General features: G+C 49.6%; 1 protein-coding gene across 2 annotated transcripts in view; it reads left to right on the top strand.

Moving 5' to 3' along the window:
- The window catches only part of Galnt10 (polypeptide N-acetylgalactosaminyltransferase 10), a 143,429-nt gene that overhangs the window by 104,124 nt on the left and 12,894 nt on the right, over positions 1 to 26,411 (top strand). For both annotated transcript variants that reach the window (XM_021177122.3, XM_029484011.2), the window contains 3 exons: positions 17,382 to 17,567; positions 21,176 to 21,359; positions 23,352 to 23,469. In XM_021177122.3, the coding sequence (XP_021032781.1) occupies positions 17,382 to 17,567; positions 21,176 to 21,359; positions 23,352 to 23,469 (488 nt within the window). The remainder of the gene's footprint in view (positions 1 to 17,381; positions 17,568 to 21,175; positions 21,360 to 23,351; positions 23,470 to 26,411) is intronic.

Below are 26,411 nucleotides of genomic sequence, written 5' to 3'. Positions count from 1 at the left end.
TGATTTCCACCCAAACCCAGCTAGACTCTGAACCTCCTCCCTTTTCTCTTTCATTCGTTCTTTCTCCCCTTTCTCTCCCTCCTTCCTTCCTTCTTCTCTGACCTCTATCCCTCCTCCCTGCACCATCTATGTCTATTCTTCGATGTGGGTGGGACCTGCCTCCTCTTTGAGAGGGGCCTTACTTTTTGTGTATCACCCTAAACCAAGATTAGTGTGTCGTAGACATTTGGAAAGTCTACTGCTCAGTTCCAGCTTAGAGAGGGGCATGTGTAAACCATGAGTGTATCTAAGGATGGCCACTGGGACACAGCTTTTAATACCACTATAGTAGAAACAGCCTAGAGGGCTGGAGAGATGGCTCGGTGGTTAAGAGCACTGGCTGTTCTTTCAGAGGTCCTGAGTTCAATTCCCAGCAACCACATGGTGGCTCACAACCATATGTAATGGAATCCGATGCTCTCTTCTGGTGTGTCTGAAGACAGCTACAGTGTACTCACATACACAAATAAATGAATAAATCTTGAGAGAGAGAGAGAAGAAAATCTAAAAATTCATCCTCAGGAGAAGATGGGTGACAATATGGCCAGCGTAGAATGTAGTAAGCACTGCTGGGGAAGCCAGGTCTGGTGCCACATACCAGTGACTCTAGTAATCTGGGATACAGAGGCAGGAGAATCACTTCAGAGTCAGACATGGCTACAGTAGCGAGCCTGAGACCAGATGGGATAAGGGAGGCCATGTCTGAACTGCATAAACAGGGTTCTGTCACAGCATGTAGAAAGAGACGGCTGTCACACAAACACACTGCAGGGTGGGACCTAACAGACACAGAAAAAGGGCAAGAAAAAAGGGTGTGCTCCAGCCTGCCACCAGTGGTGACCCTGAGACAGTGGAGTGGCCAAGGGTTGAGGGCTATCCCTTGTTTGAGTCTCCATTGGCTGTGCTAGAACACTTAGACCGAAAACAACTTGAGGGAAGACAAGGCAGGAACCTGGAGGCAGAAACCAACAAGCAACGAACACTGTTTTCTGGCTTGCTTCCCCGGGCTTCCTTGGCTTTTTTCTTTTTTATACGTCCACAACCCAGGTCCATCTGCCCATGAGTGGCACTGCCTACAGCGGGCAACTAAGAAATTACCACAAGCCATTCTGATGGAAAAGGCAGTTCCTAAGCTGAGATTCCTTTTTTTCCCAGGTATGTTTTGTTTTGTTGGGTTTTTTTTTTACTCCCACAGTCAGAAAAACTATGACACTTTCATCTGTTTTGTTTTGTTTATTCAAGGAGTGCTTTTTTCTTCCATTGGAAAGTGGTAGGTAGTCTTTGAGAAAAAAAGTAACTGATCCAATCACTTACTCCCCAAAGGTTGTAACATGCCCCGCCTCCTGCGAGGGGGGAGGGAGTGTCGAAATCTCGCACACACTGAATTGTTGCTTCCCGGCCAAAAGCATATTGGATACTTACACACCCTTAAGAAGCACACTCTTTCCAGCAATTATGAACGACTTACTAAGTGCATGCTAATGAGACATCATTAGAGAAGGTCTCTGGTCTCCAGTTCCTTGGATGCTCAGGGGCTCTAGCACCCTGCTTTGGTGTGAATGTTTTCTCTTTCCCAGACCACCACCCTGTGCATCCCACGGCAGCCAGCTCCAGTGCTCTCTCCTTCTGGGGACCTGCTCCACGCTGAACCCATTCCTCACCTGTATCTGCTGATCTTTGCGCACACATTGACAAGCAAAGAAACCCCGGTGGTTAGAAACGCAAGCTCTGGATGCAGACTAACCTGGCCATGTGTCTGCTCTGCCCCTTAGCCTCCATATTCCCGTATCCAACTCAGAGTGCATAAGAGAATCCTGGAGGACGCTTGATTCAGTGTCCAGAGAATTCAGGGTCGATGTGTGCAAGGTACCTTCTTGTCTGTGATCAGAAGTGCCTTTCTCTGTAAATACGAGTCTGAGCTTGTCATCCAGCTATTCTTATCTGTGCTGTCCTGTGCTGTGCAGAATAAGGAAAGCTGGCCTGGACTGCACAGTTTCTCTTCACCTTAGGGACATGAAAGGCCAAGCAGACTATAAACAACCAAAGGAAGCCACTTGGACAGTGAGTTTGAAAAGTGCCATTTAATTTCTCTTGTGTGTCCTAGTTTCCAACCGTGAACGTGCTTTCCTGGTATAATGTTTAGCTGTGTTCCCCAGAGGACAGCTGGGTCAACCACAAGAATGAGGTCTCAGTGACAGGGCAGTGATAAGCCCAGGTGCATTAACACTGTGGAATCTTGGGTCACTCCTGTGTACCTGAGCTCACACCCCTGGCCTCTCCTGATGCTAAGATAACTGGGTCCCTAGGTGGGAGGAAGAAGACTACAGGATTAACTACTTCTTACTGCAGTGCACACAGGGCTACAACCCTCCTTACAGACCCTCCTTTGGATCTGAACTTGTGGTGGCCCAGCCACACAATGCGTCTTCCGATCTTAGGGTCAGCCTCTGCCTGAGATGGGAGCACTGGCCACTAGGGGGTGGGAGGTGTGCATGCATGTGCGCAATTCATGTCTGATGTGGAACAAACCAGAATCCCCAAGCGTCAAGCAGCTTACACTCAGCTGGAGACCCGGACCATCCCGCCCGTTGCTGCTCTGAGTTCAGAACACACAGAACTCCCCCCCCCCCCATCACCTTACACACAGCTCCTCCTAAAGCTACAGCGTTCCCGTGGGCAGCACCGATGTGTTTTCTGGCCTTTGACAAATTAAAACAAACCTAGCATTGAAAAGTACAAATTGCTCACAGCTGGGGCAGAGAGACAATTACTGGGGTAGGTAAATAGGGTAGCGTGTATCAAAAGGAAAACACTATCCTCGCTGATTACTGGGTGCCTCTCAGAAGGAGCCATCGAATTATAGGAGTCAGGCTTCATCCGGGATTCTCCCAATCCTGGAGCATTACGTAGAATCAGTCATGTGGTGCCAGGGCTGGAAAGAGCCTTCAAGTCTGTGAAGTCCAACCACGCAGCCAACATCTGGGGTAGGGTTAGGCAGTTCTGCCTCCGATTGGTTTGCCAATGGCGGAAGCTCTTATGTGAACTTCTTTGTCCTGGACTTAGCTGTAGTCCCCTGCAGTGGTTCTTCTGGCTCCTGAGAGTGTGATACCCAGACCGGGCCTGAGCCAGAGAGCACAGTGGTTGACACTGAGCAAATTCTCTACCTCTCCCCTATGTTGGTCTCCTTGTCAGACAACCCGGGGCTGTCCCTCATGTGGAGTAATCTTAGGAGAATGGCAGAGAGGGAAAGATCTCCTAGATCTCTAAGTACTGATCTCGAAAGAAGACTGTGACGTACTGCTGTTAATAAATAGGAAAACAGGTTTCGGAAGGAATATGCACACATCAGCATTAATTCGGAATTAAAACACTGGCCTCGGAGGAGGCTCATGAGACTCAAAAGGCTAAGGAAACTTGCAAGGCTCAGGAACTTGCACAAGGCTCCTCCCAACATTACAAAAGCAGTAGCAATTGCTAGGGAGGAGACTCCAGTGGAACTGCCTGCCAGCTATGCGGAGACTTCCAGGCATGTGGCTTTCCTGATGTGTCACTCATGCTGGAGTCTGTTTGGGGGTCACCCACACCCCTGTAAGTTACCCCAATGACTAACTGGTTCTCGGAAATAGACTCGGAGAATCATTTTGTTGGTTCGTTGTTGGTGCCCCATGAGGGGTAAAGAGACATTTATTCATGCCCCCGCCCCAGGCGAGGTGTGGGAATTCATTAAAAAAAAAAAAATTGGGCCGGGCATGGTGGCGCACGCCTTTAATCCTGGCACTCAGGAGGCAGAGGCAGGCGGATTTCTGAGTTCAAGGACAGCCAGGGCTACATAGAGAAACCCTGTCTCGGAAAAAAAAAAAAAATTGGAAAACCAGTCAAAAACTAAACTTGTATTTAGCCATCTCAGGCAGGGGGAGACTAGTGTGACTAGTGTGGCTTGTTGTGTGACACATGTGCACACTACACACTCGACAACATAAGTCAGTGACTGACGACACATAGCGGTCTCACAAAGCAGACTTGGATGTGGTGGGCCGAGAGCACACATGGTTCCTCTGATAGTACTGAGGTTTAAGTGGGAACTCTGTGAGCGGTCAGTCCCTTGATGCTAACCCGCTGGGAAGGCATCATTTGCTTAAGAACACTAGCTCCCTGAGCTTGGACACTCCCCGGCATGCTTTCTGTCTTCCCTCTGGTGGCAGGTGAGTCGTCAAGATGCCTGGCACATACAGGACCTAAAACTGTAAAAGCAGACAGCAACAGACAAAGGATCAAATCGGCACTGTGCACCAGCCCTCTCTTAGCGCCTTCCGTATGCTAGGTGCCCACCGTGAGGGAAATAAACCACCCTGTGCCCAGCCCCCAAGAAACCTGTGCTGGGCAGGAGCCCACACAGCCCTCAGGGACTGTGAGCTAGCATCGTCTGGGGACGCTGCTTTGGGGAGCACTTCAGGCATGAATATGATTGCCTAGGACAGAGACATGGAGCAGGATGCTTGGAGCTGAGGGGTGTGCAAGAGTGAAGGAGGAAGGTGAGAAAATGTGGAGCAGAATCAGCACCGTGGAATGTGAGGTTTAGGGAGATGAGACTGGAAGGATGGATGAGAATGGAGAGCCCCGGACATTGCTGAGAGGCCTGGATTCACGTGAACTGTGATAGCAGAATGAGGGCTGGAGGACTACTGTCTGATTAATTTCCAGGAGGAAACTTCTAGAAGAAGCCAAAAATCTCAAAGTCCCTGACCTAGTGCTACCCAATGTGGAAGTAACCTGAGCAGTCCAGATACTGTGTTGGCTTGGAGTGGGGTGTGGGTGTGCATGTATGTGTGTTCATGTGTGCACACACTTGCATGAGCGTTCATATGTGCATTATGTGTGTGTGCATTTGCATGTGTGTGTGCCTTCATATGTGTTTATATGTGTGCATCTATGTGTGTGTTCATGTGTGTACACATGAGCATTCATCTGTGGATATGTGTGTGCATGCCTTCATGTGTGTATGTATGTGTGTATGGGTGTGTGTGTTTATGTGTGCATATATGTGTGAGCATTTGTGTGTGTGTGTGTAGGTGCACACATGCCGCAACACACATGTGAAGCTCAGAGGACAACCTACAGAGGACATTTCTTCCACCATGTGGGTACAAGAGATGGAACTCAGGTTGTCAGGCTTGGCAGCAAGCACCTTAACTCCCTCGGCCGTTGCACCCGCCCTTTTCTTTCTTGGGAAATTGATGGACGGTTAGAGAGGCGCCTAGAAAGCTCTGACACGTGCTCGGCTTTTTCTTCCTATGAACTGTGTAGGACCCCCCCCCCCAGGAGGCCCTTTTGCCCTTTAACAGATGCGAAGCTGACAGGCCAACACATTGCAGGAATGGAAATTTTCTTTTCCTTTCTTGATAACACCGTGAGTGATAGGCACGGAAGTCCGCATCCTTCATGAAGCACATGTTACTCCTAGACATCTGTCAAGTGGCATGATTTAAAAACAGCCAAGAGCCCGGCATTAGAACTGCCCAAGAGCCTGATTCCCTGGATGGGCTGCAGCTGGCGAAGGCCTCAGCCGATTGGTGGGGAGTCGCTTTCAGAAAACAGGGCATAATTAACTCCATCAAGGTGGCTTTCTGAGTATTTTTATTCGATGTCTGACTATTAAACAGATTTATGCCCCTGCCCACCTGCTGAAAAGAGACGAAGGCATTTAGCTGAAATTAAAAATGCAGACAGGGCTGTCTGTCTAGGTAATAGCAACACTCTCAAAGGGTGACTCATCTTGCGTGGAGTGGGGACAAGCAGTTCATTTATGTGATGAAGTGCTTCCCAGCCCCGGGAGCTGGGTGCCACCGCTCGAGGAGGGAGCATAACCCATTCTCAAAACCACCAAAGGCTTGTTGGGGTCAGAGCCCCATGCACGTGAGGAGTGGGGGTCATCTGTAATGTGATGTCAAAGAATATGTTTGGGGAAGGTATACACATGTCCAGCCCATGAGATCTCAGGCTGTTATAAAGTTAACATGTTAACCTAACCTAAACCATGGACCAGCAGGTCGCTCACTGAAGGGGAGATGGTGAGAGAGTTGAATTCCCGAGGCACCGTTGTTTTAATTGCTCCTGTCGGACTGTGAACCATATACCTGTCAAAGCAGCTTAAAGAAAAGGGGGCTCATTTTAGCTCGCGGTTTGAGGGTACAGTCTATCGTGGTAGGGAAGTCCTGGAGGCAGGAGCCAGGAGCCAAAGACGACTGTTCATACCATGTCCACTGTCAAGAAGCAGGTGGTAGTGCCTGCTGGTACTCAGCTTGCTGGGTTCTTTTTATTCAGTCGGGGACCCCAGGCCTCAGCTGGTGCCACACACATTTAGGATGGGTCCCTTCACTTCAGTTAACCTAGTCTAGAAACATCCTCACTGATGGTCCAGAGTTTGTCTCCTGGACAATTGTGGATCCTATCAAGATCCCAGTCAGTTTCAGTCACCACAATCCCTCATACACTCAGCCAGTCCCAGGCCCTCCTGAGTCTATTTCCATAGGTGCTGGCTATGGTGAGCTTTCTTGTGGGGTCTTCCAGGAACCCTAGAATGAGCTGGGGCTCAGTGGGTTCACCTCACAGCCAACTGTCCAACGTCCTTTGGCTTCTATTCAAGGGCTCACTCTGTGTTCACCCCTAGAATCTAGGACTAATTGGTGAACCCAGTGGCTCTCAGTTCCTAAAAGATCACATGCGATCAGAAGTACTGTGGAGGACTGAGGCTGCACCAGGCCCTTGATGGAAGAGGCCACAGTCTGTCTTGCTGTTACTGACTCCGACTCCAGCAATTTCCAGATATCCTGGTCCCACCAGAGTTGTCTGCTGTCCTGCCATCCCTCTTCTTTCTCCCTCCCTGCCCTGCGAATTTCCCTCCAGAAGCAACCAGTAGAATTTCACCCCAACTTCACCCCAACTTCTCTTCCTGTTTTCTTGCCCCGTTGCCACCTGCCATCCAAAGCCCCTTCCATACCCAGACAAGGTACTCACAGAGGAGACTCCGTGGATAGAGCATCTTCCACCCCAGTGTCTTCCTCCTTGTCTCGCCCAGTAATCCATGCATCTCAGGGGTGTGCTGTGTGCATTCACCTGATGACACCAGAGGTTGTTTATGGTGCTTTGTTCTGTTTTAATTCGGGGGCAGAGGGCATGCTCAGTCGGTGAAGTGTTTGCCATGCAAGCATGAGAACCTGAGTTCCATCCCCAGAACCCACGTAAGAAACCAGACATGGTGGCACACACTTGTGAACCAAGCACTGGGGAAGCAGAGAGAGTCAAGATCACTGGAGTTCATAAGCCAATGAGAGACCCTGTCAGGAAGCAAGGAAGATAACTCCTGAGGAACAGTGTGCACTGCACATACACAGACAGACAGACAGACATGCCACACAGCATTCACTGATGAAAAGATACATAAAGCTATGGCAGTTACAGGACAGTGGTTCCTGTACCCTTGGGAACTAGGCTCTTGGAGCCCAGAGGATACAAAATCTACAGATGCTCAAGTTCCTGAAACAAGATGGTGTAGTGTTTGCATAGAACCTGCGTATATCCTCTGTGTCCTGTAAGTCTCTGGAGGCTAGAGCTGTGGCTCAGTGGGTAAAGGCACTTGCTATCAAACCTAATGGCCAGGACCTACATGGTAGAAGGAGAGAACCAACGCCTGAAAGTTGCCCTCTGACCTCCACACGTGTGCCACAGCACATGGACGTGTGTACTCAGGCATGTGTGCACACACACAAGCGTAATTTTAAAAAATTACCCCTCCATTGTTTATTCCACACGGTACAATGGACACGGTGTGGGTAGTTATTAAGCCTTGTTGCAATGTTGCCCGTGTTAGGTTTTATCCTTTCTTGTTCCGGGGATGACAAGACAAGCAAATCTGACATGATCAGTACAGATGCAGTTGGTTTTTCTGGTGTTTTCCACATACAGTTGAACAAGACTGTAATTGTAATCACCCGTGGATCCAGAGCCTTGGCTGTATAGATGCTTGGCTCCGACTCTTTCCTTCTCTCCTCAACTCAGACCCGTACGCACTGAAACTCCTGTTGTTCTGTTACTTCTCTGTAAGACCACAGTTGTGGCATTATATGGAAATCTTGGGAAAGTGGTTGTCTTAAGCTGATTATGCTAATTTATAAATTTTAAGACCTTGAAAAGGCACCATGTGAACCAGCTGCTACATAAAGAGACACCGAGCCATAATTAAAAGGGGATCCAGCCAGATGTTTTACAGGCCTTTAACAAAGAGCTTCTGCCCGCTTCCCATAAATCTGTGGTGGGCTCGATGTTTCCCAGCCTCCAAGACAAAAGGCCTGCAGATGTAAACCGTTCCCCCATCCACGCACACTTTCCAGGCAGCCTCTGTGGTGGAAAGAAAACTCCAGAGTTCCCTCTAGAGCCTCTGGAGAAGGAAGAGGTCCATTGTCATTTCAGAGACCTTGAGTCTGTAGGAAGTATGTCAAGGAATGACCTGCGGAGGTAAACAGGTGGGAACAGCCCTATCTAGATATGACAGTGGACACCTGTGTGATCTCAGAAGCTTGGTCATCATAGCAACTATGGGGGTTGCAAGAAGCACCGGCCCCCGGATAATAGCTGATGGGAAAGAACACTCCCTCAGGATCAAGTGTAGTGTCTTACCACTGAAGATTCCGGAACGTGCTCCAGGCTGAAGTTCTCTAGAGATCAGGAATGGGCCCATTGGGGGATCGGGGAAGCAGTTTGCAGGGCCTTCAAGAATGTGTCAGCTTTGAGTGTCATTTCTGTGACTGTGTGCACTCACATGTACCTGTCTGTGCAAGTCTTTAGGGTTCATGGGGTAAGGGGTAGGAGGGCTCATGCATATACACGTGGAGACAGTGATCAACCTTGGGTGTCATTCCTCAGGCACCAGCCACTTTGGGTTTTTTTTGAGACAGGGCCCCTCGATGGCCTAGACCTCACCAATAAGGCTAAGCTGGCCAGTCAGTAAACATCAGGGAGCCTCCTGTCTATCTCTCCAAGCTCTGGGATTACAAGTGCCTGCCACACATTTGGCTTTCATGAATAGATCTTGGGGCTTAAATTCCGGTCCGTGTGCTTACTAGGTATAATTTACAGACAGAGACATCTCTCAGCATCCCCTTCCCCAAAGACTTTCTAAATTTTTTTTAAAGATTTATTTATTTTATATATGTGAGTATCTTGTCACTGTCTTCAGATACACCAGAAGAGGGTGTCAGATCCCCCCATTACAGATGGTTGTGAGCCACCATGTGTTGCTGGGAGTTAAACTCTGGAAGAGGAGCCAGTGCTCTTAACTGTTGAGCCATCTCTCCAGCCCTCTAGATTAATCTTAAAAAGTTTTTCGGAAACACCTTTGCTAAGCGCAGCTCTAGGTCACCATTTTCAGCCATGCAAGCAAAGGTGGCTACATGCCAAGTGTCGATACATTTAGACTTTTATGAGCAAATGTGGGCTCTGGTCAGTGCAGATCTCTGTTGCCTCTCTCTGAAATCCCCCAGTGTCTTCCCCAGCAGCAAGTCACTTCCTTTCCTACACAACAGACAATGCTACCATGTACTGTCAGTCATCAGAGCAAATAAAAGCCCTGGGCCATCCTAGGGCTTGGAATTGGGCACTGACGCCCATCAGGCAGGGTGGATCAAGCAGCCAAGAAATGGAAGAGCTGTTCAGTCACATGGTTAGCAATGCCTGACACTTCCCTGATTCTGGGCCATCAACTCCCAGCTGGCTGAACAAAGTTCATTTTCCAGTAAGGGGCACAAGCGTGAAGTCTTGGGAATGAAATGACGCATGTATATAGCAGCATATCACACAGGGCTTCAGTACATAGAAAGCATGACCATAAAGTTGAGGGTCCACTGTTTCTAAAAATGTTTCCTTTGGTGAGAAATACCTTCCCATCAAAAAAAAATAGACGGCATAAGATGCCTTCAACTGCCGGGGCCCTTCTCTTCCTCCAAAGGCCTCACTGATGCCTCTGAGCACTCTGAAGTTGACAGGTAGACACTTCTGTCCCTGAAGATGAGCTATACAACTTAGGACACAAGAAATTCGAGCAGAGCTAGGATGTCATGGGACCCAGAACACTCACACGTCCACTAAGAACAGCATCTACCACTATGGTGGCCACGGGTGGCCTGAGGACCAGCTGGGCAGTCCTTGTTTTCCATCTTTGTGTCCAGCCCAAGCAAGGGACATGCAAACACTCTCGGTACCCCCTCAGACAGTGTTTCTAGTTGGAAGCATCAGGCTTTGAAATTCAGATATAGTCCCCATGGGAATTGATTTTACAGCTCAGAGCACCAAAGACACCCAGAGGACCGAAGGGAATGTGAATCCGTCTTCAGCACTTAGCATGCCAGCTGTGTAACTTCGGGTCAAGAAACCTCTCACCATGAGACAAGGGTGATGTCCTGTGGCCAATTCCCATGTGGCACTGACAAGAAGCCACAGAGAATTCGGCAGTGACGTGTGCAAGCCTCTCTGGCTTCATGCTGGGCACAGAGGATACCTGATGAGTGGAGAGTCCACACAGCCTGCCTCACCGAGCTTGTGGTTCAGAGCCGAGGGGTGTGGAATGTGAATCACAGGGCACTGCCACCAGCTAATATGGTCACAGAGGTAGAGAAGGATTTCTAGGGCTGGGCGTGGTTTCAGTTGGTAGAGTGCTTCCCCAGCTAGCCAATCGGTGAGCTCCGGTTTTGGTGAGAGACTTTGTGTCAAAAATAAAGTCTCAGAGAGGGAGAGAGGAAGATGCTCAGCTTCCACATCTGGCCAGCTGCACACAAGAATGGCGTGTGTGTGTGTGTAAAGACCCTTGCCACAAAGCCTGACAACCTGAGGTTGGTCCCTGGGACCCTCGTGGAGAAAGTACAGACTCCCATAGGTTGTTCTCTGGTCTCCACAGTCATGTGCGCGCGCGCGCGCGCGCACACACACCATAAATAAATAATTTAAAACATTAATGAAAATTAAAATAAAATAAACCTTTGGGGGCTGGCGAGATGACTCGGTGGTTAAGAGCACTGTCTGCTCTTCTAAAGGTCCTGAGTTCAAATCCCAGCAACCAACTATTCGTAATGAGATCTGACGCCCTCTTCTGGTGCATCTGAAGATAGCTACAGTGTACTTAGATATAATAATAAATAAATCTTAAAAAAAAAACCCTTTCGGGCAGGAGAGGAAGGGAAGCAGCTAAGTCATGTCCAGCAGCCATCCCGTGCCCACTCATGTGCTGAAGGTGTTGTCTTTGCTAGTCCTTGCTTCCCTCTTGCTGCCTGACCTTGCCAGCCACGGCTGGTGACACATCGAGGTCTGCCTCCTTCTTCCCCTGGCATTCTCCATATGACCTGTTTCTCTCTAACGGGTCACCAGCCAGTAGCTTCAAGCCCACCCTCACCCAGTGTTAACTGCCCTGAACTGAGTCGATCTGTAGAGACTGTTTCCAAACGGTGCCGTGACCACAGGCATCGGGAGTTGGGATTTCCATGCATCATGTTAGGGGACGCAATTCAAATCAGCAGCCCTTCTGACCTCAGCCCTCCCTCAGGTTTGCCTGTAGAATCCAAGAGCATGGGGCTAGCAAGATGGCTTAGCATTTAAAAGTGCCTGCCACTGCACCTGACAAAGTGTGTGCAGTCACTAGAACTCATGAGGAAGGAGAGAGCCTTTCATACACACACCCCGAGCTGACTGCGCTCCGTTCTCTCACATAGTAGAGGACAGCCGAGATGGGCACCCAATTGTAGACCAGGGCAGGGGGACAGGTGTAGGCAGTGAGTGAAAGGCATTTTATGACACTGGAAATTCTGAACTGGGAGATAGTCCTGCCATGTTGACCTACTGTGTGAGTCTGAGTCGTTAATCTCTCCAGCCCTCTCACTTCCAGGGGGCAGGATTGGAAGGGAGTGACAAAAGTATTAGTAGGCATCAGGTGAGAGGTAAGGTCAGTCTCCATAGACCTGGTGTTCTAATTTGTAACTGTTTGTTGAGCAAATTGTATCTCTGCTCTGAGCCTTAGTATCTCCTTCTGTAAACAGGACAGCTAGATACTAGGTATCTGAGGTAATGCATGTGAAGCAGGGAGACGGCTCTGTGTGTGTGTGTGTGTGTGTGTGTGTGTGTGTGTGTGTGTATGAGAGAGAGAGAGAGAGCGAGAGAGAGAGAGAGAGAGAGAGAGAGAGAGAGAGAAAGAGAGGGAGAGGGAGAGAGAGAGAGGGAGAGAGAGAGGAGAGAGAGAGAGAGAGAGAGAGAGAGAGAGAGAGAGAGAGAGCCCGGCTCAGCAGGTGTCCCCTGTCATTGTCACCATGGTGACCATTGTCCTCATTTGCAGTTCCTTTTAGCTCCAAATCCTGAGCCCTTCTCAGATGTCCCCGAGTAAGGAAACTGGCAAAATAAGGCAGCCCTGCTTTGAGTAAATACACCTTCTCATTTAGACAGGAGGTAGTAATTGCCCCTAAATAATCGCTCCAACTTTACCGGGAGCTGTCGAAAGGCCCTAATTGGCCCATCAGTAACAAGTGCAGCCATCTGCATTAGGGTGATTTAGCGATGGGGCCCTGTGCACGTGAGGATCTCAATGATTACAGGGGCAGAGGTGATATTTCTCCCTCCGTGGGAGCACTGGCGTGTGACACAGAAGATAATCTTACTCCAGAGTTAACGACCCACTGGTTGAATGCAGCTCCGAAGCAGCAGTGGCAGACTTGCTGTGGATTTCCTCTTTCCTCCGAGAGGCTGTTCTAGAGGAACAGCCTCCCACCCAAGCTTGGCCACGCCTCTTGCTGTGGGGGTCTCACTGCCTGAGAGCAAATGAAATCCTGAGGCTTGCCCTTTCTGTGACCATAGCCCCTCCCCAGTATATTTTCCAGGTGTTCCACCTTTGTGACACCAGGCCACACAACCTGATACACTCTTCATCCTGAAGAAGTTTCTGGAATCTTAAGTCCATGTGGCCCACAGCCCCCCTTAGAGCGGTTGTAAGCGGTACCTGGGGTAACCTCTGTGGTTCCACAGCATCCCAACAGGGGAAGACGCCTCTCATGACACACGCGTTTCTCCCCACGTGGAGGAGAAAGCCTCAGCTAGTTTTCCAGATCACCTGTTCTGACAGACTTGACCTCTAGTTCACAGCTTGGAAAACTAAAACAAACAGAAAAAAAAAATTAAGGCTTGCCTCTATTTTTACTTGTTATTGTTTTCTTTTACTTGTTGTCATTATAAATAGTACCAGTTGTACATTTATGGGACTTATAGAAAGGTATCTTTAAAAACAAGTATGGGGGCTGTGGTTTTAGCTCAGTGGATAAAAGTGCTTACTGTGCAAGATTTAAGGACCCAAGTTCGAATCCCCAGCACTCCTGTAAAAAACTAAACATGAGCCGGGCAGTGGTGGTGCACGCCTTTAATCCCAGCACTTGGGAGGCAGAGGCAGGCAGATTTCTGAGTTTGAGGCCAGCCTGGTCTACAGAGTGAGTTCCAGGACAGTCAGGGCGATACAGAGAAACCCTGTCTCAAAAAACCAAAAAAAAAAAACTAAACATGGCTGCATATGTCTGTAACCCGAGCTTTGTGGTACAGAGGCAGGTGGATCCTTACGTCCATATTTGTAACTTTAATTTTTTAAAGCTTACTTTTAATGGTGATTCTTAAATGCTTTAACTTCTCTTCCTGCCCACCAGAGGTGGTGGAAAAGAAAGGTTACAGGAAAAGTAGGTCTGTTTAGAAATTGTTCTTTGAAGCAGATTCCATCTACATTATCAGGAAATCAGCAGTTCAGTTCACAGGTCCAAAGCAGCAGCTCGATCCACTCACAAACACTTCACCGATACACCAGCAGTCCAGTTCAGTAGTGTCGGGATAGCAAACGCGAATCAGCAGCCGTGGAACAACCTAGCAGGAACAGCTAGGCCTCTACTGAATTGGCACAAGTTGGCAGGAGCAATTATACCACCAGGGCCAACAGGAACACCAGGAGAAGTTCTCAGCTGTGCCTCTCTCAGCAAAATGAAGATCAGCGAAGACTGGAGACCAACAAGCCTTGCTGAGCAAAGCTCAATAAGCAAGCCTAGCTCAGCTTTAGTCACTGTTCGTTGAGTTCTGTTTATAGTCCCTCCAAGCCTCACTTGTCCTCCACGGGTCTTACCTCAGCACATGCATCCAATTAGCCCGAGTCTTCAGAGTCCCGACAAATGCAGCTCAACTATGCAATGTAAGATGTACCAATATATGCATGTGGTTATCAAAGAATCCTTCATCACATGCTCTTTCACGTTTGCTTTAGCAGAACGTCCTTTCACCTGTGTCTGCTTCAGCGAAACATTCCTTCACGTGTTTGCCCTAGCAAAACACCATCCAACTGACTTTCCAAAGAACCCTTAAGTTTCCACTTCAGTATTGTTCAGTATGTATATATGCATGCATGCATGCATTGTGTATGCACACGTAAGAAGCACAAGTGTGCCATACCACATGTGTGAAAGTCAGAGGACAACTTGTGGGAATCTCTTTTTCCCTTCTACCATATGGTCCCAGGATCAAACTCAGGTTGTAAGACTTTGTGGCAATCACCTTTACCCGCTGAGCCATCTCTGTGGCCCTCCTGCTGTTTTTATTATGACAACTGTACACTAAGTTCAATCCGCGAAGAGATCAAGAAACATGACTCTCCCAACATTTTCTTTTCTACAATACCTCCACTATTCTGGGTCCTTTGTGGCCATATAAATTTTAATAGTAGTGATAGAACCTAGTGGGGAAACCCCGACTCAATTCCCAATCCGGCGTGCACCCAAAGAATCACGAAAAGGCCTTGATGTAATTACATGAGGTAGTTTAATGACGGAGCTCTGGACCGACATGCATCCCACACAAGAGATAACAGATGTCGGCCACGAGGCTCGGAAGCTAGGGGTTTTTATGGGGTAAAGGGCTTAGGGGTGTGGAATTCAGCATAGCGACACACTATTGGCTTATTCAAACATCAGCAGAAAAATTACATGTACGTGCAGGGTGTCAGAGTTCTGTGAGTTGTTGACTCAGTTCAGATAGCCCTGTTATGTCCTCACATTCCTCTTTATCTTAATGGTCAAGATGTTCCCAGGAATGTTTTAACTTCGGGGCATACCCAGGTTTGTTTTTCTTTGTTCTCAGCCCCAGGCAGCCTCTAGGTTCACAAACAACCAGCAATTTCTGAGTACTTTATATGACTTACAGGTCTTGAAATTTCATCTTTCTTTCAGTAGTTTGTTGACTGTCACTTCTACAAAGAAGACACAATGATGCCAGCAGCTTTAATTCTTTTTTTTAAGATTTGTTTATTATTATATGTAAGTACACGGAAGCTGTCTTCAGACACACCAGAAGAGGGCGTCAGATCTCATTACAGATGGTTGTGAGCCACCATGTGGTTGCTGGGATTTGAACTCAGGACCTTCGGAAGAGCAGTCAGTACTCTTCACCACTGAGCCATCTCTTTAGCCCCAGCAGCTTTAATTCTGTGTCACTAGGAACCACTGTCATCTTCACCCCGATCCCTGAGCACCGGATGTCATCCATCTGTCTTGGTGTTTCATGTTTTCCAACCATGTTTTATGTTTTGGTTTGGTTTTTTGAGACAGGGTTTCCCTGTGTAGCCCTGGCTGTCCTGGAACTCACTCTGTAGACCAAGCTGGCCTCAAATTCAGAGATCTGCCTGTCTACCAAATGCTGAGATTAAAGGTGTTTGCCCCCAAACTAATGAACATCAAGAGAGACCAACAGGGCTGGAGAGATGGCTCAGTGGTTAAGAGCACTGACTGCTCTTCTGAAGGTCCTGAGTTCAAATCCCAGAAACCACATGGTGGCTTACAGCCATCCATAATGAAATCTGATGCCCTCTTCTGGTGTGTTTTAAGACAGCTACAGTGTACTTAGATATAATAATAAATAAATGTTTTAAAAAAAAGAGAGAGAGACCAACAGAATGTCTGGGACTTGTTTTTATTTTATATGTCTGCCTAAATGTGCATATATACACTGTTGCATGCAGTGCCCTAGGGAGCTAGAAGAGGGCACTACTAGAACCTTTATATGGGTGCCATTGGCCATTGATCTGGGTCCTCTGCAAGAGCTGCAAATGTTCTTAACCACTAAGTCATCTCTCCCACTTCATCACATTCTTTAAAGTATTACTTTGTGTCTCCAGCCATACCACCTAGAGCTCACCCAGTCTCACTTGATCTGGGAAGTTAAGCAGGGTCAGGCATGGTTAGTTCTTGATTGGGAGGACTGCCAGGGACTATCAGGTGCTATAGGCTTTTACAAAAGGAACTATTTCATGTGTGCGTGAGGGGAGGAGAAGACATCATGGGTGCACTGCCGGGCAAGGGTGGGAGTCAGAGGACACCCTGAGGGAAGGAGTTTCCCTCTCCCATGTGTGTCCCGGGGATTGAACTCCGGTCATGAGGCTTGGTGGGAAGTGCCTTTACCTGGCAAGTCATCTCACTGATCTAAAAGAAAGTCTTCAATACTTATTCAGGACAGCTTTTTCAGGCGTCGGGCAGAAATCCACCCCACGGTAGAGTAGACAAACAAGAAAAACTATTGTATGTAATAGAGACTGGCTGCTTCAGGTTGAGGCAGATGGCTCGCGCTCCCTCTCCCCCCCCCCTTCCTCTCCCCCTTCCCTCCTTCTCCCTTTCCCTTCCCGCCTCCCTGGGTGCCACCCACATCCATGATGGGTCCTTCCTCACTTGGGAGACTCCCCCACAGACACACCTGGATCTATGTTTCCTAGGTGATTTCTGAATCTAACCATCACACCCTCTATCTTGCCTGCAGCCTCCGTAGCTCCCTAACCCCACCCCCTCTCCTCACCTTATTTTTCTACTAAAGCACCTTCCCAGGTGGCACAGCCATCCCTGAGTGTGACCAAGGGATGGAGTACAGTGATTGGCTACGCCTGAGCCACATGCTCCTCCCACTTACTCCAGGGGAAGGAGGCGGTCCTACCTGAGTTGGATGGATGTAAGAGGAGACCAGTCAGTCTCCTTAGAAAACAGCAGCCTTTCTGTTATTGGGAAATGAGGGAACTGACACTAGCATAAACAGCTGCCTGGATCCCCTCCCGTGCATGTGAAGTCTTTGTGTCCCAGCCCTGGTGCATCACTGGACCTCTGTGGGCCTCAGTTTCCCTGTTGGTAGATGTTGGCCCCTGACCTTCTTGGCTCTATCTGGGGCCTGTGAGTCAGAGCCCAAACTGTGGGTCACAGAGCCGTTGCCACGAAGCCACTCTGACCTACCTCTCCCCCTCTGTCTCCTCACAGAGCACCTGAAGAAGCCGCTGGAGGACTACATGGCCCTTTTCCCCAGCGTAAGGATTCTCCGGACCAAGAAACGGGAAGGCCTGATAAGGACCCGAATGCTGGGGGCATCAGCCGCCACCGGAGATGTCATCACGTTCTTAGATTCACACTGTGAAGCCAACGTCAACTGGCTCCCCCCTTTGCTTGGTAAAGAGTAGGGTAACCTGGAGTGGGTGGGTGGCCTTCCACTCCAAGGTGACACTAAGACCTACTGCTTGCCTGGCAGCACCCCGCAGAGTTCCAGGTTCCAGATGGGGCTCTGAAGTTCAGGTCTGTCCCCTTGCTTCATAGAGTAGGAAAAGTGTCATGCTTCAGTGACCAGACATACAACTTCTCAGGTTGCCTTAAGTCTGTTGGAGAGCAAACCAAAGCTTTCTACCATTGAGAGTCCACTTATGGCACCTGGGGACATAGCTCAGTTGGTAGAGCGCTTGCCTAGCATGCATGAGTCTCTGCGTTCTATCCCCTGGGGGTTGTACTTCATAAATCAGGAATGATCACACACACCCCAGCACTGGGGAGGTGGGAGCAGAGGGGTCAGAAGTTCAAAGTCATCTTTAGCTAAGCCACACTGGGATTCATGATATCCTGTCTTAAACAAAATAACCAAATCGCGATGGCGTCAAGGGAGGTATCTTTATACTAAATGAAAATAGTACTGCTTAGCCCCAATGGTGTGAGCCAGGCGGGTTACAGGGAAGATCACCAGCCCTCACGAGGGGGGTGCACCATATTGAACTGGTCTTTTTTGTACCAAAAGAAACTGCAGTGGAGATGCTCAGTGGCTTGCTTGTCCCCTCAGGCCATTGGTTGTCAAAGTCACCATACGTCAAGCACCAGAGTCTGTTGTTTCCCACAACTCCACACAGCTTCCAAGGTTCCTTTCCTTTCAGATGCCCAGGAGGGAGCCAGAAACCTTCCACTGAAGCCTGTGGGTAGGACGTGGGCATGAGGGACTTGGAGTGGAAGAAAACCAGGTCAGGACATGAGGAGTTCCACCCAGAGCTGGGCAGTAAGCAGATGGCTCTAGGCAGACAGCTAAGCTGGGTGTTCTGTCAGGACTGGGAGGCATGGCAGGGCAGGGCTGGGGCATGCTGTGAGGTTACCACCCTCAAGAGAAAAGTGAACTCCATCCCAGAAGTCAGGGGTCAGACGTGCATGACAGTTGAACAAACAGCATGATCGCCACGATGGCCCAGTCAGACCTTCCGCCCCAGACATGCAGATTATGGAGCCTCGCTCCCAAGTGTGTCGTGGTCCAGCAACCGCGGCAGCCAATGCCACCGTGCAGATGAGAACCAAAAGCCAGCGACACACAGACCCACAGGGTAACCCAGCCGGGTTTTCTTCCTGACCACATCACTAAGAACGTACTTCTTACAATCATGCCCAGGGATCTCACTGGGCTGAAAAGAAGACCAGAATTTCTAGTAAACTGTATTTAGTTAAACCAAGCAGTGGCTTGCATCTACCTCTCATTACCAGAGGAGAGAGAGAGAACATAAAGCCGCCTCCGCCTCAGCCTCAGCAGCCAGCACATTTACTGCCCAAGAGGAGCAGTCGTGTGGAGGGTCCTTTCGTGAGAATGAGGTGGTGGACCACTGAGTTTAACTCTGTTTCTATGGAAATGTGGGAGGGCTATTTTCATCCTCCAAAAGGAGAGCATCTCTCCTCCCTCTTTTTCTTCTCCCCCTCTAGTAAAAACACAAGAACTTCCACCGAGATCCCAGCATGGCTTTTGTCTGTGAATCCATTAACACCTCCAGGCGTGGCTGACTCTGCCCTCATTAATGTTTAGACATTATGGAGCCTGAGGATTCTGCCTGGGGAGAAAGCTACTCTGAGTCCTTTCCTTTTTCTTCACTATTGTCAAAGTCCTCCAGGCTTTGAGAGTCCCTCTGGGGTCAGACCACATCTATACTTGGGTTTGACTTACACAGTCTTGCAGGCAGTCTTACCTGCATTTTTTGTGTGATGAAGAGGACACAAGTACTCACAATGGCTGCTTTGAGTGTCTTGTAGTCGTGCTCAAAGAAAATGGGGAATACTGGCATCTCGGTCTTCAGAGACCCACAAGGAGAGCAAAACTCTGAGGCATCAGCCAGCCATGTCCAAAGCTGCATGAAGGGGTAGCATTGGGTTGTGAACAGTTCCCAAACAGGTACAGTGACACAGGCCAGTGTCATTGAGCACAGTGACACAGGCCACTGCCATTTAGCAGGGCCAGCTGTCAGCCATCACTGGCACCGATTAGCTGTGGGAGTGAAACGACCACAGAAGTCTTGAAGAATCAGGATAGGAACCTCTCTCTAGATCTTTCCCTCCAGGTCCTTAGTAATCAGGAAGATGCTCCCACACAAGGGAATCTGTCCACAGGCAAATAAATGGAAGCCATGCACGAGGAATCCTGACTCAGTGGGTGACGAGAACAGAACAGTAAAACTAATCCCAAGTGCATCCAACGCTTGTCACACGCTGCTGTCCATCTGGGGATACCTGGTGCAAGGGCATTTCTGTAACTCTGTGTGTATGTATGCATCTGTGCGTGTGCGTATGTGTGTTATAGCTAGTGCATGCTAAACAAATGCTCTACCTCTATAGCCTCTGCAACTATTTAACCCATGTGTCACAGTTAGAAATGCAGTGGCCATCTCAATCCAGTACACAGCTGTGTGCACACAGTAGGACTAAGCCATGCTTCCTGACATTTTGCTTGTAACAGGATCTGCTGTCTCGTGAGTTGGGGTTAATGGTCACTGTTCTCCAGACTTGCATTCATGCATGTATATATACACACACACACACACACATATACACACATTTCTCCACTCACCTACCCACCTGGAAGTCATGCCTTCGGATTAAAAAGGCAGGCACAAATGCTGTTTTGTGAAGAATTCTGTATGGCTTGATGAAATGTGGGCCCGGCCCTTCTCTGGCCCTCCAGCCCGCATTGCACATCTTGAACACGATCCTCGATCCTTGACCCTGAGCCATAGGCTCCCCAGCACAGCCCATCTGCCCCTCGGGACAGATCATTGACCTCACAGTGACCTTCCTGAAGCGCTCAGAGCTCCCTGTGGGAACAACATGGGGGGCTCAGACCAGCACTGGGATCCTTGTAGATTGGGCACAGTGACTCCCAGGCTTAAAAGAGACCACGACATGAACTGGGTGGAGGCCCCATTTACTGTCTTGAATCACTCAGCCTATAGCATTCCATGCTCTGCCTGCTTACCTTCCAGCTTGGGAACTCAGGACTGACTGCCGAGGCATGCCTGCTCCCTCTTGCACAGTTTGGGCTGTTTAAAAACTCAAGCTGAATTCTCTTACTGATGATCACAACTCTGGGTGCCATGAGCAGTGGGGGACAGACAGACAGTAGGGAACCACCTGGCTGCTTTTCATGAGTCATGATCAGGGCTTGGCCATCAGGGCCATGGCAAGGCCAGGATCCTCATAGAAGAAATCCATGTCTGTCTATGGTAGAGCCATACATTCATAGCCTGTGAGTTGACATTCTCAAATACAGTGTTATCTATGCCTTTTAACAACCTCAGAGACAGACCCTCCCACCCTACTTCACAGCAGAGACCCCGGGGCTTAGAGATATTGTCTAAGGAACTGCTTCCTACAGTGCTGGAGCTGGAAGGAAGCCATGGTCATCTTGGGGATTGTTCGGAGCAAGCTCCCGACAGAGCAGGAACAGCCCTTGGCTGCTCTCTCTACTAATGAGTGTCTCTCCACTGCCTCAGACCGCATTGCTCGGAACCGGAAGACCATCGTGTGCCCAATGATCGATGTCATCGACCACGATGACTTCCGGTATGAGACTCAGGCTGGGGACGCCATGCGTGGTGCCTTTGACTGGGAAATGTATTACAAACGGATCCCAATCCCTCCAGAGCTGCAGAAGGCTGACCCCAGTGACCCATTTGAGTAAGTACAACTGATCTGGACTCATATTGGTGGTAACCAGGGCCCCTACGTACACACTGGGAGTCTTCGCTTATCCTCTGTCCAGTACAGGGGTTCCAGGGTTCTGAGCCCACTCAGAACCCAGCACTAAGAATCTAACGGCTAGGGGCTGTTGAGATGGCTCAGTGGGTAAGAGCACCCGACTGCTCTTCCAAAGGTCAGGAGTTCAAATCCCAGCAACCACATGGTGGCTCACAACCATCCGTAACAAGATCTGACTCCCTCTTCTGGAGTGTCTGAAGACAGCTACAGTGTACTTACATATAATAAATAAATAAATCTTTAAAAAAAAAAAAAAAAAAGAATCTAACGGCTAAAAGTATCTAATTCTTTGACATCCCTTTCTTCATCCCAAATCTTGGACATCCCGCACATGCAGTGCCCCTTTGCTAAGCAGCCATGTTCCAAGTGCAGCAGCCGTCCTAGACCACCCAGGGTGAATGTCACCTCAGGTGACAACAGAAGTTGAGTGAGGAGTTCCCATCCCACTGACCTTTGCCTGTGGTATCAGCACAGTTCGTTCCTAGGAAGACAGGGTGTAGGGTCAGCACTTTGAACCTGTGGCTTAGAGATAGGGTCAAAAGCCAGCTGTAAGTGGCCAGTAGCTCTGAATCGTCCCACAAATTCCCTGGGAGTGAGCCCTGCCCCCCTTGAAGGCTGAGGTAAGGACACCTTAGTACTTGCAGGATAACCTGGGGTGTGTCACACCCTCAGTAATGTCCCACGGACACCCCACCCCCCGGCCTTATATGAAGGTCTCATCCACCCACCACAAGGAAGCTTAGGAGGCAATGGTTAGGTGCAGCCTGTCCCATCAGTCTCTCCCATGAGTCCTGGAGCCAAACAGGGGCAACGATGGCCACCTCCAAGCATTCTGGTTTGAAGGTTTAGATTTTCAACAGACCATCCATCCCAATAGATGTTCACATAGCAGACGTTAGGCAGCTTCCACTCGGTGCTGCCCTGTGTGAGGCACCACGGTCTCCTCTGGATCCCATCGTGCCAGACCCTGACGCTCCTATGCCCTGGCCACCCCTCTGTGCATCACCGTCAATGCCTTGCTGGTGCGGTTCCCACCTCCCCTGCGGCGTTTTCCCTCCAGAAACCTCTTAAAACCCTTTTTCCTCTGAGCAGCCTTCCTTATTCCTTAGCCACACCTCTTTTCTCACCTCAGGGCTGGAAACAGACGCGGCCTTTGCTTTCCTTAGTGCTCTTGTCTGTACTTCCCATAGGCCTTTACTGTTTATTCTCCATCTGTCACCTGGATCCCTCTGTGCCAAGGTGACTTTACCACACAGCTGTCCCCCTGAAGGACAATAGGTTGTCTTCTGACCCTTCCAGCACCTGCTTCATGAGTGGCATTCAGTGATGAGTGAATGAATGAATGAATGAATGAATGAATTTCATCCTTCATCCCAAAGTAATTGGAAGGATTGCGCTGGCGTCTATGGGACAGCACAGCCGAGCAAACATCTGCTGACTCAGCGAGAGAATCCATGCAGGATCCAGGTGCTTGGGTTCTGGCCCAGAGGCTGCTACCATAGAGGCCTGGTGGGGGCCCAGCAGAGCTGTGTTATTTTTTTATCTCTCTAGAAGGTTCTGCAGCACATACACACTGAAGACAACAGTTCAGACCCTGTAACTAAGGGGGACGCTAGAGACGTGTCCGTGATGCAGCTGTGAGGCCTGTGGGAGGAGTTGCTGTTGCAGCTCCCTTTGATGCTGCAGGTTTCACTTCACAAATACTCTCAGGTGTTAATCACATCAAGGGACTGGGGATCCACTAGGTTAAAATGCAGTGGCTTATGAGAGGAAGTGACAGGCAAGAAGGCCAGGTCCCTGCCCATGAGGCCTTGGAGTCCCCAGCAGATAAGCTCAGTTTCTGAGGACACCTTCAACTGGGAAGCAGGGCTTCTGACTACATGTCCTCACACCATGCCCTTTCTCCAACAGGTCTCCCGTGATGGCTGGAGGGTTGTTCGCTGTGGACCGGAAGTGGTTCTGGGAGTTGGGCGGCTACGACCCTGGCTTGGAGATCTGGGGAGGAGAGCAGTATGAAATCTCCTTCAAGGTGAGCCTCTTCTCCCATGTGCAGCTGCCAAGGCCTGTCTGCTTCTAGAGTTGAGAAGTTGGGAGCTGGCTAGCCACTCTCTGTGGTAGGGGTAGTGAGAGGGTAGAAGGGACCTTCATGCTGCCCAGTCTCTGCCATAGATATAACCTGTGTTCGCTTCCTCTCAGCACGGCAAGGCTGTGCCAGAGCCTCCCACCAGTATGCTGAAGGTGAAGACAGCCAAACCTGGGCCTCAGGCCATGTGACCTCACAGATGCCCAGCCTTGACTGCTTATTTCCCTTTTCAAGTCCTCCCTCTTGTGCGTGTCACAGCAGGAGCTGGCACGGACCCCAAGGTGGAAGCTCCCGTGGAGGGGTTGGAAAGATCTGAGTCCGGGTTCTGTCAGGTCCTGTCAGTCAGCAGCTTTGACTCTGAGCAGCTCTGATCACTTGCCCAAGCTTTGTCTCCTCAGCTGAATGGAGACTCGTACCCCCCTGCCCCACCCCCATCCCGCCGGACCCCCACCCTCTACACACATCCACAGCCCAGAATCCAGGAAGGTTGACTCAGTTGACTAGAAGGTGCTTAGCACAGAGCCTGGGCCCCAGCCATAGCTTAGTGGCCGACAGACATTGCTAAAGATGACATGAATCAATATTTACTCTCGCCTCTGAATGGGCCTGGAGTCACTGCCCCGACAGTAACTGTGGAGGAGTTACTACTTAAGCAACTAGTTTACCACTAGAAACATGAGTGTGCATTATGTATTCATGGGGTTCTGTTTGGGCCCCAGGAGAAGAAGGCTCAGCCCCTGTGAGGGAAAGAATAGCTTGTCCTATACTCTTGGGGTCCATGAGGACCAGTGTCAAGGGCAGGTGAGATGGCTTAGGGGTTAGGACACCCACGGTCTAGGCTGATGACCTGAGTTCCACCCCCAGAACCCACATAGTGAAAATGAAGAACCATTGCCCACAAGTCGTCTTCTATACATGCCATGGCACCTGTATGCACATATGTGCGCGTGCACACACATACGCACAGTAACAGAACCAGCGTTCGACATAAGCTGTCGCTGGCTGACAAGTTCCCAGCCTATGAGGGACAACCAGCACCATGACTGGGTTGAGCATCAACCTTCAACGCAGCTGTCTGATGTCAAACACCTTGAGGAAAGACCTCAGGGCCCATGTCAGGACCAGGCAGCCCATGTCAGGTCCTAGCGCCACCACTGCCAGCAGCAGCTGGGTGGCCTTGGACCAGGATGTTTCTTCTCAGAGCCTTAACTTTCAGCTTCCATAAAGTGAGGTTGGTGGTTGGTGTGGCTCTCAAAGTTGTTGAGAATTAAGAGTCCTAGAAAACATTATCGTTATCAGGTTATCAGGATGTCGGCATATTATCTACAGGACCAGCTGTATAGTTCAGACCTTGGGACTACAAACAAGCTCTCTAGAATTCTGTGCAAACACTTCTCCGGTGTGATAGAGGGTAGTCTGTGTCTCCATGAACCTCCAAGTCTTTGATGCTTTCCCCTTTGAGAGAGGACAGCCTCCCAAATACAACTAATGTTGGTATCAAGGGATAATGCCCAGAGTACTCAACAAAAGATTCGGCATCAGTCAACTGGGACAGACTGACGCTCTGTAACTGCACAGCAACAACCCTGATAGGGTAACCAGGATACCACAGCAGCCCTTCACACGAGTCAGACCTGTGAGGGTCATGCTCATGTTACACCCACTTCAAACTACACGGTCTGCAGTGACAGGGACAGGGCCTGACCCCAAGCTTGCCAGCTCCAAAATCGACATACTATAGCCTGTTGAGTGGCTGTGCATCCTGAGGCTGCTCTCTATGTAGACTGAGAAGCGACAATGTCTGCCATGGATGCAGGTTTTGTGAGCCATAGCACGGAGGTCTTGTCTATTGGCTCAGTCTCCCCAGCCTGTGTCATCTAGCTTGGCAAAAGCTGCCTTCCATCAGTGTAGTGAAGCTGCCAATCTGTCCACCGGACACCTCTTGACGAATTGTTCCAGGTTTGTCCCCAGCAGACCCCTCTGCATAGCGAAGCATTGCTAGGTACTCCACTGCAGTAGATCTAGGATCTGTCTGTGGCTCGCTCATGGCTACATCCCCAGCACCTGAAGGATTGCCTGGCAAGGACGGTGCTGCATGAAATTTATAGCTGGACATGGGTGGCCCGGGCCAGCTGTGTGGTTGCCAGAGCTGCTTCCCCGCCCCGCTGTAACTTGTTCTCCAGAGCTGTAGAAGAGGAGGAGACCAGCAGACAGGGCATCTTTCACCAAGGGATCTCTGAGCCTACGGGGATTTAATGTTATTCCATACATTTCAAAAACGCATCTAATGTCCCTCATCAGACAGTCAGGACAGAATAAATGATGGGGGTTTTGTTTTTTGTTTCAGTCCTCTGGTTCAGTTTATTTACAAAAGACTTGCTAATGAAGCCACACTGGAGAATGAGGAAGGAAGCTGGCTCGAATTCCATCTGATCCAATTATGCTGGGCACTCTCTGGGGATAATGAGCTGGAATAATGAGGGGGCCTGGTCTCAGGGAGGGAGACATTCATTCTCTCTCTCTCTCTCTCTTTCTCTTTCTCTCTCTCTCTCTCTCCTGGACAGTGACAGCCTGTCTGTCCTGCCTATGTTCCAGGCCCCAGGCAGGCCTGTCCAGCTGCCATGCTGTCTCTTTGAACACAGGTTCTGTCTCAGCCAGGGCTCAATCTCTCCCAAGGGCCTCTCTCTCTTTGCCGAGACCCCATTCATTCTTCATGGTGACAGAAATGACAATGGCCTGAGAGACGCAAGTGCACCTCCAGAAATTATGACGGATCTGTCGTTGCCACCGGGCCCCACAGATTAATAATCCTGCTCTGATGCCATGCCATGCCTGTTTCTCCTGATGGGAGAAGAGTAAAACTCACTCCAGGGCTAAAGATGTAGCTC

The sequence above is a fragment of the Mus caroli genome, unplaced genomic scaffold (genome assembly GCF_978045245.1).
Source record: "Mus caroli unplaced genomic scaffold, Mus_caroli_1 scaffold_13, whole genome shotgun sequence".
NCBI lineage: Eukaryota > Metazoa > Chordata > Mammalia > Rodentia > Muridae > Mus > Mus caroli.
The sequence above is the reverse complement of the archived record's forward strand: the minus strand, read 5'-3'. Positions and strand labels throughout refer to the sequence as shown.